Genomic DNA, 13,384 nt, shown 5'->3' on the forward strand with positions numbered 1-13,384 from the left:
TGGCAAAAGAGAAGTCATTGGCCCTTCCTTGAATCTGTCAGTCGAGCCTGCAGTGAAACCCTAACACTGACAAGTTTACAGCACTATCTGAGAGGACTCTGGAAACGACCTAGTAGTTTAATAGGTCCCCAGCATGGAGGATGCAGTGGTGAGAGAGACCACATGAAGACACAGTGGACTCTGGGAAGTTCGGGAGAAAGTAGAGGAAAAAACAATGAATTCTTCCAAAGAGGTAATTAAAAATAGCCTGGCAGTCTGGAGGCTGAGGGGGATATGATAGAAGTTTATAAAATCATAGAGACCGTGAATGAAATGACACAGAATTGTTAAAAGCAGATGCTCTGGGGCCGGATTGTCTGGGTTCAAACGTTGCCTCTGCTGCTTTCCAGCTGTGTGACTTGGGGCAGATTACTTAATCCGTCTGTATTTCTGTTTCTTCATCTTTCAAGTAAGGCTAATAAAAGTATCTACTGACAGCATCCATATGGATATGAAGATTGAAATGAGTTCATGTCTGTGAATCTCTTTCAACAGTGCTTGGGACAAAGCAAAACACTAAAAAAATGTTACCTGCTATTATTTTTTTCCCCTTAGAATCAGTTTAAACAATGACACACTCAGTTACCTAAAGGGAACTGTAGTATCCAGAAGTGGTACTGTCTTAATCCACTAGGCAATGCTGAGAAGGTTAGATTAATTCCTTCATGTTAGACCTGCAACAAGTCCTAAGGGGGTTGAAGACTGCTAAAGGTGTGTGTTTATCTCTTATCTTTGCTTCCCACAATATGCACAACACAGCCTGACGTAGCCTCCTGGGGCTGAAGGCCTCTGGGCCTGACAGCATTTCTTAATGAGAAAATGATTGCTCAGTTTGGCAAAGGGGAAAATGTTAAGTTTTTGATGTAGCAACATATAATAATAATAAGCCATCCACTGCAGAGCAAGGCATTGCCAGAGACCTAGGGCCAATGAGTTAGTGTTTGTTATTTTCACAAGGAAATAAGTTGGTGTCAAGATCCACACACTTGGGCCTAGTCAGAACCCTCTTGACAAAGAACAGTAGGCATGTGTGAGGCCACAGATGGTGCGGAACGTGGGGGAGGAGTAACTAACTACAGAAAGGGCATTTCTCACCACACTTGAGACAGTTGTTGGTTAGTCGCTAAGTCTTGCCTGACTCTTTTGCGACCCCATAGACGGTGGCCTGCCTGGCTCCTCTGTCCCTGGGATTGAGAGCTTCTTAATTCCCAAGCCAACAGGTCAGTCACCTCCTCTACTGACAGACTGGACTTTGAAATGAGGGCTGATGTCAAGCCTGGTGTTGGGTCCTGCCCTCTGCATTCTCTGGGCCTCAGATTGGTTTGTAGGTAAAACAATGGACCAGGATTAAAAAATAAGAAAGGACAAATAAAATAGCCAGAATCTGTTGTTTCCTTCCAGTGAAATCTTACTTTGGAGTTTCAGGAGTAATATATGTAGATACATCTTAAGAGTGGAGCAGTGGGGGCATGGGTGGGTTGGTCTTAGAACTCCACAAGCTCTCTGCTGCCTTGGATTTAGTCAGTCCCACTTGCATCCCATCCCTTCTCCCTCTGGCTCATCCTAACACAGTTTGAAAACCACTGGCCTAGATAAGCTCTCAAGTCCCCTCCAGGTCAATGTTAGACCTAGCTCTGTGGCTCTGGTGCCTTTGGCACCAAAGTGACCTCAAATCAAAGGAGCCATTCCAGGTTCTAGAAGAATACTGTCCAATAGAAATATGTAAATGGAATAAGTCATTGAGCATCTTCTAATAGTCATATTCTAAGAAGAAAAAAGAAATAGGTAAAATGAATTTTATTAGCATATTTTATATAACTCATATATTCAAACTATAAGCAATTCAATATGTAATGGACATAAAAGTAACAGATATTTTACATTTTTTATACGAAGTTTTCAAAATCCAGTGTAAACTTAGAGCACATCTCAAATCAGATTTGTCACATTTCAAGTGTTCAACAGTCACACACAGCAAGTGGCTATCACACTAGTACATGCAGATAAAGAAACTTCAGTGCCTCAGAACCTTTTCCTGAGTCCCAAGTGCACTTACTTGTTTTAGTTGCTAAGTCACATCTGACTCTTTTGGGACCACACACACTGTAGCCCGCTAGGCTCCTCTGTCCATGGGATTTCCCAATCAAGAACACTGGAGTGGGTTGCCATTTCCTTCTCCAGGGGATCTTCCCAACCCAGTGATCAAACCCGGGTCTCCCGCATTGTCAGGCAGGTTCTTTACCACTGAGCCATCTGGGAAGCCCCAAACTGCATTTTACCCATGAATTTAACAGGAAAGATCTGCAGGCCTCCTGTGTTCAAAACTCAGAGACAGTGAAAAGTATAGATGGGCCCTCTGTGTCTGTCACCCCCACAAATACTGCAGTGGCCCGCTCTTTCAGGGGATCCTTCTCCTTAGCCTTCCTCAAGGCCTAGAAGTGTCACAGGATATTCCAGCAGGCTGGTCTCAATGTTTTCATCTGCACGTCACCTCACTTTTCTATCCCACTGCTCATCCCCCACTGCTTATTGATTTAACGTCACCTTTTTCCTGCAATTTCCTCTTTCTAAATGTTCTCTAAGCCCTTCTCTGCCTTGATTCTAGTATCTTCAGGAATCCACTTCAACCTTGAGTATTTTGAAAACCTAGCTCTCACCAGTCTCAACCCTCTGCCATCATCCCACACACTTAACCATTTGTGTGCACATAAAAGCAGTCATTTAATTCACACATCCTTTTTTTTCTTTTGGTCAAGCTGCACAGCATTTGTGACCCTAGTTCCCCACCAGGGATAAAACTTGTGTTCCCTGCAGTGAAAGTGTGCAGTCTTAACCACTGGACCACCAGGGAAGTCCCTTAGTACATTTTTTGATATTACCCATATTATGTCTTATATGCTGGCTTAAGTTAGCTTCACCTTTTTGCTTTAACACGGTGCTATGCACTGAAGGAACTCATATTTTTCTCACAATGTCTGTTTGTCAGAACAAAGATACAGCTCAGTACAATCATGTTAGAACACTCAAATGCAGTGAAGATGCTTCACTATTTCTTTGGAACTAAAATTGAACATTAAGGCTTTGCCGGATATTTGTATACAGATCAGGTTCACAGCCATTGGTTGGCTGGTATTACTAATTTAAATCTAAAGGTAGTACTTCAGACACTATTTTCTCATTTATGACTCGAAAAATGGAACAAAATCAACTTTTTTTTTTGTACAAAAGAATCTGTTTTTTTTCTACCACTATAATTTAAATATAAACTATATACACTTAGAGATGCTTAATTTAAAAAAGAATTACATCTGTGTATATGTTAATGACATGTTTAGTCCATGTTTTAGGCTTGATAACTGATGAGGAATTTTGCCATCTTTCCCAATTTTTCAGTAGAACTGGCTTAGATTCTTAGCCAACTAAATTATAATAATCCACCAGTTTGAAACTATAATAAAATAATCACCTCATTAAATGAACTGCATTTCCTTTTGAAGTTACTTTCCCCTTTGGGCCTTGTGGAAAGGCTGTTAAGAAGTATTCCTCAATTGCATAAATTCCTACTTTGTTTGGACTTAGATATTGAGGTGTCAGCAATGAATTCATAACTTACAGATGGTGAGTACCTTTGACTAGAGGCACAGCATTTCCTGAAGCAAAGATAATACTTTTTTACTGAATGCCCTTGATCTGCAGAGAACCTCTCCCTACTTACCTTCCCCCCTACTCCCTCTGCCTCCCCACTTCCCACTCCCAAAGTGCTTACACTAGAACTTTTTCCTTTTTCTTTGGAGCTGGAGTTTTGCTATTTTACAGACATTTAAATAAACAGTGTCTGGATGAACTGTATAAGAGATGAGAGTCAGAATCAGGACTTACAGTCAGAACTCTCCAACCCAGGATTAGTCAATATTTTTTCAATAATTATCTACAGTTAGGAAAAGGCAAGTTATTAAAGCTGCAGATAGAGCCAGGGTTAGATCCTCTGGGAAGTTCTTTTCTGATTTCTGTGGAAATTACCCAGAACCCACCTTTCTTGGCCAGGATCTGCTGATCCCCAAAAATATAAGGACCAAATGGTGTCCCCAAGCCAGTCACTGGTTATCATTAAAGGGTAATGTGTATGTGTGTTGGTGTGCGAGTGGAGAGGGGGACTACAAAAATCCTTTCCTGTTTAAGATGACTGCATGCATTCGCTTCAGTTTGAAACACTGCTGTGAAGTCTAGACTGTGTGCATATGTATATATGGGATCTCTCATCTCACTGAACACAGCTGGCCAGCAGGCCGAGGTTTGGCATCTTCAAATTTCAGGTCTGTACTTAAAGCAATGACGTGAATGTGTCCCCAGGTCACTTAGCTTGCCTATCAGGCTTGCAACCTGAAGTATGTCTCCAGACACCTTCAATCTGGTAAGAGAAAAAATCAGCCAAATAGTCTATAGTGCTCATAACATTCAGTTCAGTTCAGTTCAGTCGCTCAGTCGTGTCCGACTCTTTGCGACCCCATGAATCACAGCACGCCAGGCCTCCCTGTCCATCACCAGCTCCCGGAGTTCATACAAACATATTACTCCACTGTAATTATTTCACTCTTTCACCCCTGCCTCTCTCAGACAGGAGACGGAGGAAAAAGAAAAAAGCTCTATATCTTTAGGGTTCCTTGTTGCAAAGTCTCTGCAGTCTATCTCATCATCTCCACTTCATTTCCTACCCCAAGACTTTCCCGCAGTTTCTCTGATTTTTCCTGACGATGAACAGGCCAGTCGGCAACACACCCGTCTCCAAATCCCCTGTTTTGCTCAGATGGTCACCTCTGCCCGCGACCCCTCCAGCGACGAAATACAGGAGAACCCAGAGGGGCGGCGCCGCCTCCAGTTCTCCGTCGGCTCCACTCAAGTTGGTTATTTCTTTTCAGCTCCAGCTCCTTTCCTCCAGCCGCTGCTGTTCCAGAAGCTCCGGGCTGTTGGGTCCTCGGCTCCCAAGGGCCCTACAGGGTGGCGGGCAACTGCGGAGGGGCGAGGGGAAGGCGGGCCTCGGGCCGGTAGCGCGCAGCTCTGCGGAGCGCGGCGCGGGGACCTTGCTCCCTGGGTGGAAAAGGGGGCGCTAGCGGGCAGGAGGCCTTGCCCGGGTGCCGAGTCGGGCGCGCGGGCTATGGGGTGGCTCCTGTGCAGCCCCTCGGGGGCGCGCCCTCTGTAGCTTCTGGCTGGGAACCAGGCTGCCGCCTCCGAGCAGCCCTCCGCAGCCCTCCGCAGCCCTGCCTTCGAGCTACGGGTGGAGCCCCGGGAGGCAGGCGAGGGAAGCGGGGGCGTGACTGGGGCGCTGAAGTAGGCGAGCCACAGGGCGCCGCGCCACCGCCGCGCCGGGCAGCAGTAGGGCAGCCGGAGGGGCAGCGACATCTGCGGGCGGGCGGTCGAGGCTTCCTGGCGGCGCGGAGCAAGCGGGGCGGCCCGGAGGACTCGGGCCGCGGCGAGGCTGGCGGGCCTCACTGCCGGTGGATGGACGGCAGACTTGCCAGTCCCGCTGGAGCCCAGGCCTCCAGCGCGTGGCCCCGGGCCCAGGCTGTAGAACAAACGATGTCCCTGGCCGCGCGCTTACATTCATCCCCCCGCTCGGGTAGCTGGGAGACGTCCGTGAATCTTCGGTTTATCAAGTCACCTCGAGGGACTCGGGGAACCCGTTTTTCCAACTGGGGATAGTGATTATTCTCGTCGCCTCTTGCCTTTAGAAAGTTATTCTAACACGGTTGATCATCCAGCCAGAGTAAGAAGGGAAAATAAAAAGCCTGGTCTGTCCCTTGGTGAGGGGATGTACAGGGATACCGCCAAGTGGGCAGAGCCAGTTTTAGGCGGAGCGGCAAACACAGCCCATTGACAATTCAGCCCCGGAAAGGGTTAACTGCATCCTGCAGGTTCGGTTTACTTGTAAATAGAGAGCAGCTGCTCCGCGCGGGCCCCAGTTGGCCCTTTTAAGTTTTTGATTGGTTGCCAATGACATCACCGTCCGTATTATAACACTGTGGACCCAAAGCGGCGTCGGATAAACCCTCCTTAAAGAGCCATGGCCACGCCCCGGCTCCGCCCCCTCCAGGTGCCCATTGGCCGCGGGCTGCAGCGAAGTAGCGGTCAGGTTTCTCCGGATTTCTATTGGTTCAACACGCCGTCGGTCGGCAGCCGGCCCGCCCCCTCAGAACCTTACATTTACAGTGTAGCAAAAGAGAAAGTAACTATGTTGCTGCTGGAGATCAATGAAGCCTAGTGAATGAGGGCTGAATGTGCGAATCCCTTGCTGAAGTGGAGCGCCAGATGGTGGAGGGTTACACTTATTTATGAAGTAAGTGGAAGTCACCGTGGCTACTCCTGAGAGTCCAGGGGTGTGAGGCGGTGTGAGTGTGAGTGAGTATGTGTGTGGTGTGTGTGTGCGCGTGTGTGTGTTGCGATGTTTACGGAGGAGCCACAGCAGGTGAGATTAAAGTGTTCCCGTTGTTGGCTCACGCCGCCCTGTGCGTTTACTCTGTCTGCAGTCTACTTGGATTGGGGGCGAAGGAAAAAATGAGGTTTGTTGGGATGCTTTGCGGCAGTTTTAAAGGCCAGGGACTTGTTAGTGCGCTGTGTTGCGAAGGAGGATGTTAAGTGCCCCGGAGCGGGGAAGCAGCATTCTCTGACCACTTAATTTTCTTTCCAGCCGCTGACTCGAGGTGGAAGGACGACTAGAGTGGGAGGGGGATAGCTCAGTGTTTTTCGGGGAGGTTTCCTAGGCTGTCTGGATGGTTTCACGGGCAATATATACACCCGACCCTCTGCTGCAGGGATGCAGGTCTCTTTATACACTCCGTGCGTGCGTGTGTGTGTGTGTGTGTGTGAGAGAGAGAGAGAGCGTGTGTGCGCGCCGCGCACTCTGTGTGGAGGTGGGGGTCCCAGCTTGTGTCTCCGTGAGCACGCTTCTGCGTCCCTCTCAAGGGAAATGGACTGTTGATCCTGGGACGTACCCTACCAGGTAACACAATAGCAAAGACTTGTCACCGCTGGGTCCAGCTGGGAAACAGTTATACCTTCTGGAATAGTACTCGCTCTTCAAAAAATACTACGCAGGGGAGGAAGGGGAGGGGGAGAGAGGGAAGAAAGGAGAAAGGGAGGGAGAACAGGGGTTGGATTCTTCTTCCCATCCAAAGGTGGTGGGAGAAAGCTGAGTCGGTGGGGATCTGTGGACGTGATAGGTGCGTGCCCCTGTGTGTGTGTGTGTGTGTGTGTGTGTGTGTGTGCGTGTATTCTGCCTGTGACATTTTGGCTCTGTGTCTGAGAATGGTGACAGTCGTGTGTAGAGGGATATTGGATGACATTTTTCCAGACATCTCTTAAAGTTGGTTTAGATGAGCTCCTCTTGCATGGTGTTTGGTTTCTCCTCCGTGTGTATGTCTAGTAGGAGAGGAGCCAGCAGGGTCCGGGAGTGGAGTGCCTCTATGCCTATGGGGAGGAAGGAACTGTCCCTTTGCAGGTACCCTCTCATGAGACAGGACCTCAACCCCTGTGGGCAACTCTTTACTTAACTCACTGGGAAGTCTTCTTTATAGATCCATCCTCTTGAAGAGGGGGCACATCTGTGTGAGATCAAAAGATTATGCATAGTGGCTGCCTTCCGCTGAGAGAAGCTCTAGGATGTTCCTGTAGGGAAAGGAGGAGAATGGAGAGTTGAGGAGGTCCTTTCCTTAAAGGCAGGAGTGGAGGGGGTGGTGCGGCAAAGGAGCCATCTGAGGGATGGATCTGTCAGGGTCCGGGTTTTCAGACCTGCCTCCCTAGCTTGAGGCTTCATTTTAGGGGACCAGTATGTAATGAAAGAGGAAATGCAGATTAATCTATAAATAAGAGGGCAATACAAAACATGGGAGGTTTTAGTATGACTTTGTTGTGCTTTTCAAAGGACTTGGGAGAAAGAAAATTAAGAATAGCTCAAAATTAAAGAGATTCACTTGGAGGGCTACTTTCATTCTGATATGCAGAAAGTTGACATCTGCCCCTGATGTATATTTAGCTGCTGTATATTCCCATGAGCCTTGCCAGCACTCTTGGTCATTCCTTTGCCTTTGCAGTGGCTGAAGGAATTACATGGAAAGTATGCAAGGGTGGACGTATGGGTCCTTCTCAGATGATTGCATTATACATCTGCCCTGGAGATGAGGCCCAGAAGAGATGCCTCTTAAGAACCTTCCCTTCCATCTTGAGCTTTTCTGATCCTTTGTGCTTATACTTTTTCTAAGGCTGAACTTGGATGTGGGTCCATGAAAGGTTGTTCATCAACATTTGCATAGACTTTACATCTAACCTTAGACTCAGCAAGGACAGGGGGTGGGGAGGGGGGTGGTCCTCAGGTGTGCATCCTCTTTGAATCCATAGTGGTGAGAGTCAAACTTTTAATGACAGGATACTGGGCACTTAGGATGACTTCGCTAAGAGGGAGGCAAAGTCCTTTCCTAGGGATTGGATTCGACTGCTTTTTGTGTCACATGACTTTATTCTTTCTTTCCCCCCCTCCCCTTCTTTACAGACTGTCTTGAGTTCTTCTTGAATTGCCAGTTTTCAGCCTCCTCATGCCTCCGTCTCCTTTAGACGACAGGGTAGTGGTGGCACTGTCTAGGCCCGTTCGACCTCAGGATCTCAACCTTTGTTTAGACTCTAGCTACCTTGGCTCTGCCGCCCCCGGCAGTACCAGCCACCCTCCTGTCATCGCCACCACCGTTGTGTCCCTAAAGGCTGCGAATCTGACGTATATGCCCTCATCCAGCGGCTCTGCCCGCTCCCTGAATTGTGGGTGCAGCAGTGCCAGCTGCTGCACTGTGGCAACCTACGACAAGGACAATCAGGCCCCAACCCAGGCCATTGCCTCTGGCACCGCCACCACTGCCATCGGAAGCTCTACCACCTGTCCTGCCAGCCAGATGGTCAACAACAGTGAAAATGCAGGCTCTCTAAGTCCATCAGGTGGGGTGGGCAGCCCCGTGGCAGGGACCCCCAAACAGCTAGCCAGCATCAAAATAATCTACCCCAATGACTTGGCCAAGAAGATGACCAAATGCAGCAAGAGTCACCTGCCGAGCCAGGGCCCTGTCATCATTGACTGCCGGCCCTTCATGGAATACAACAAGAGTCACATCCAAGGAGCTGTCCACATTAACTGTGCCGATAAGATCAGCCGGCGGAGACTGCAACAGGGCAAGATCACTGTCTTAGACTTGATTTCCTGTAGGGAAGGCAAGGACTCTTTCAAGAGGATCTTTTCCAAAGAAATTATAGTTTACGATGAGAATACCAATGAGCCGAGCCGAGTGGTACCCTCCCAGCCACTCCACATAGTCCTCGAGTCTCTGAAGAGAGAAGGCAAAGAACCTCTGGTGTTGAAAGGTAATGCCCCCACCCCTCCCTGAGCACAGCCCTGGGGTCACCCTGGGTTTTCTGTGAGAAGTACCAGCATCCTCCTTCTGCTGGCTGCAAAAGACCAGAATTGCCTTTCTTCTTCTTGTCTTCCCTTCCATGCCCTCTCTTAATTATTTTGGGGTTGGGAGAGAAACCCAGCAACCTTGAACTAAAAGCCAGATTTGGGCTCTAGTCTTTAATTCACCTTCTCATTTGCATTGTGCAAGTCATTTCCCCGTCTCGGAGATGGTTTTCTCGTCTTTCTAAAAAGGGGCTCTATGACACCAGATGGCATCTGTAGTCATGCCTGCTCTGGTTACTCTGTTCCATTCAAACTAGCTGGAAAGTTCTTGTCTCAAAGACTTAACCAAAGCTGATGGAACGGAGAAAACCACAACGGTGGTGAAATGCAAGTAAACTTCCAGGTACCAGTTCTTTCTGTGGGAAATTCTTCCTCTTTCTCACCTCTCTGAAACTGACCTTCAAAAAGGGCAGAGATCCCTATTTTAGGGCCCCTCAGAGAGTTCACCCCGAACATCCATTCCTTTGCCAAAACTCCAAGGGATGGAGTCATTTTATGAAATACTCCCCAACACACCCTTTCTTCTGGTGTCACCTGACAACCATTGACATCATAGCTCCTTCCAAGATGGGGTGGTGGATCACTTGCCCCAGGACACTGAGCGTGAATAACTGGATGTCAGTGTCATTGAGCCCTGGCAGGAGGAATTAATTACCACCCGTCTCTGGGCTCCTTCTGCACAGCATTGCCTAACCTAGAGGGAGTCCGCATCCCCTGTCCCTCCCAGATGTGCCTCTTTGCCCTTGGATGCCATCCTTTGGGACGCTGTACACCACACTTCATCTTTAGAGTTTTCTGACGGGTGGTGATGGTGACAGTGGTAGTGAGAGACAGTCATCTTCTTTCTTCTCTTTCCTTGAGTGTTGAGTCAAGGCACACAGTCTGGGCCACATTGCCAGCCAGTCTCCTGCACTGTGCAGACCAAAGGCATCGCCGGGTTCCTTTGAACACCTTGCATATTTAAGTTGCAACAGGCCATTGGAATGAGCAAGGTAGTTGGTTTTCCTTTGTGGGCTAGTTCTGCCATTCTTCTCGTCTTCCAAGTGGTGCTTGCTGCCTTTTGTTGAGGAGTGTTCTTAGAAATCCAGTTCCAAATTTCTTGGACATCATCTCCCCTGCCCACCCTCACTGGCCTCGAGCCTACTCTTCTTTGGCTCAACTAGCACAAAAGTATAGCTTCCCTTAAGGAAGGGCTGGTGCGCTCTCAGTGGAAGGAGAACATCATGGAAGTTCCATCTAGAGTGTTCCAGCAGCACCCAAGCATTTTATGTTGTTTTTGATGGGTTTTCTTGTGTTTACTGATATGCCCATATTTCCTCTGTGTATCCTTGTATTTTGTCGTTTTGTATTCTTGTTTGGCTGACTTTGAGTGATTCCCAGTAGGTTTACCCTGCTAGCGTTCTGGCTCTGTGATCCCGGCTTGTCTCATCTTTCTCAGATGAGAAAATACACTATACAAACTTCTCATTTGTAAGAGTTTGTACTGGGGAGCCAAGAAGTGGTGAACCAATGGAGTGATCTTCAGGGTGGTCTCTCGCTCATGTAGAGTAGATGGCATTGAGGGAAAGCAGGCCTTTTGTGTCCGAATGATCTGAGAACAGGCATCAGATAATCTACATGAAGATGACACTGGACTTAAACATTGAGAGTGTTAAGGAGGAGCTGTAGATTCTACCCTTTACTTTGGAGTGGACATTATTGTGTATGGGGGTGGCTTGTTGGTTGCTGGGAAATGAATCTCCTAGGCGTTGCTGATCAAAGTGGGGTTCCTCTCCCCATTTCCTATGGATGCAGCTGAGAGCCCAGGCAGCCTGGGCTTGTTCCTCGGTGTCAGTAAGGTTGCCTCAATGGGGCGGGGCCAGACATGCTGCTGATGTCACCGCTGGGCGCCTGCCGCCACCACCATCGCCAACAGGGCTCATCATTTTCGGGTTGGTGAGACGCAGCGGCGGTCGACCTGGAAGTTGTACTGGTGTTAGAGGTTGTATTATTTGTAGTTTGGGCTCTTTCTTCAAATATCTGGGAATTTTGTTGAAGATATGTAGTTTGGGAGTAGAAGGGTCTGTAATGTACTTTATTAATTATTTTTGTCATTGTGATTTTGGTCTCTTTGGCGGGGGAATGGCCTAACACTGGGGCCATGATGGTAAAGAAGGGAAATAGATCAATATTAGAATGCCCCTCTAGGTGCCCTTTCATCTGGGTAAACCAAAGATTAATACCATAACACCCCTGAGGTGAAAATGGGGTGGGTACCTCTGAGAAGTCATGGCCAGTGACTTCTCCGAGGTTCTTGAGCGGGTCTATCAGACCATTCTGATCTGGCTTTTCTGCTGAGGTTTATTTTAGTAATCCCCACCCTTGGTGATGTAAGATTTTATTTTAGCAAGAGTAGTAGCGGTACCATTTTGGAAGGAGTGGTTTTCGCAGGGAGGATGTGGTGGGGGTAGGGGTGGGGGTTGGTTAGCGTCCGAGGGAGATGCTTCTAAGGCTTCAGGAATTCATTTTCAGAGATTTCAGTGTGATCTCGGGTTAATTTGTGGCTGGCCCATCCAGTTCTCTGGTTTGTGTTTGTGAGCGCTGGTTGCTACCCTCCCTGTCCAAGTTTTATGTCCCCCTGCATCCGTGCCATGTTCTCCATGTTTGGTGCTGCCTGTCAAGTAGAGCGGCTGCTCAGATACTGTTTTAGTAATGCTGTGTCAGGTTGGGAAGAAACTGATCAGAGGCACAGAAGCCCCTGGGATTAAGTGACTGTTCTAATTTACAGTCCCCTCCCCATTGTGACCTATGTCTGAATTCGTATTTTATTCTCATTCTCCAAAGAAGAAATGGCATCAGACCTGTGCTTCTACTCCACCTGGCAAACCATGAGTCAAATGACTACATGTGTAGAGACTTGCAAAGGCTTTGAAAGAGTTATAATCTGTTGCACACAAAGTTAATTTTTAATGTGAGTTTGCACCCAGCTGATTAAGGAGGCTAGACGATTCTGGGTTTTCCATAATGAGAGCTACCTTCTTTGCTATGGTGTTTATAAGGTTCCCTTTCTTTTCAGCAAGGCTGGGTTCAGGAAAGTAATTTGTAATTTACCTATGTAGGAATGGATAGTCCATTATCACCTCCTCTTTAAAGATAATCTGTGTCTTTAAAACTTTTATTATAAAAGTTTTCAAATACAGAGAAACATAGAAAAGAGTGTCATGATCACCATATATCTAGTACCCAGATTAAACAATCCTTAATGTATTCCCTCTCTACTTTCTCTTCCTTTATTGGTTGCTGAAATATATTAGAATATGGATAATGTTTGACTATATTTCAGTATGTTTCATGTTTAAACTTAATGCTTTCAAATTAAGAAGGATGGGCATATTTTATGGTACAGTACGGACAACATTTTCACTCCTAAATATTGGTGTCATGCTCCTGTTGTTGACTTTTCAAGCTTGGAATTCCACTTTGACTAACTGGCTACTATTGAGTCTATGGGGCAGTGCCCCCCACCCTACCAACACCCACCCACTCCCCCAGACTGGGAGGGATCTATAGCGTCCTCTTCCACAGGAGTCCATCAGGTCCCATACCTGTGCTTGCTCTGTGCTCACAAAACAAAGAGTGACTGACAGGCCTGCCTCTGAGTCAGCGGTATTTATTGGGGGGAGGGCTGGCGGGGGATGAGTGAGTACCACTTCAGGAAGCTGATTCAGTAGCAAAGATCTGATCACATAGGGAGGTAACTTTTTATGCTAGAAAACTTTCCACCAAAACTCCTGAAGTGAGCAACAGAGATGGCACATCTTCCCATAGTCACAAAGGGCTCTGAAGTCAACACTTGTAGGCAATACTGAGTGTGATGAC

General features: G+C 47.6%; 1 protein-coding gene across 1 annotated transcript in view; it reads left to right on the forward strand.

Moving 5' to 3' along the window:
* The first annotated feature begins 6,247 nt into the window (after positions 1-6,247).
* Positions 6,248-13,384, forward strand: part of DUSP10 (dual specificity phosphatase 10) — a 42,058-nt gene continuing 34,921 nt past the window's right edge. The window contains exons 1-2 of the mRNA XM_055419866.2: positions 6,248-6,370; positions 8,579-9,432. Of these exons, the coding sequence (XP_055275841.1) occupies positions 8,622-9,432 (811 nt within the window). The 5' untranslated portion in view covers positions 6,248-6,370; positions 8,579-8,621. The remainder of the gene's footprint in view (positions 6,371-8,578; positions 9,433-13,384) is intronic.

Source organism: Moschus berezovskii, chromosome 17 (genome assembly GCF_049115385.1).
Source record: "Moschus berezovskii isolate FMDL1 chromosome 17, NW_MosBer_1.0, whole genome shotgun sequence".
NCBI classification, from domain to species: domain Eukaryota; kingdom Metazoa; phylum Chordata; class Mammalia; order Artiodactyla; family Moschidae; genus Moschus; species Moschus berezovskii.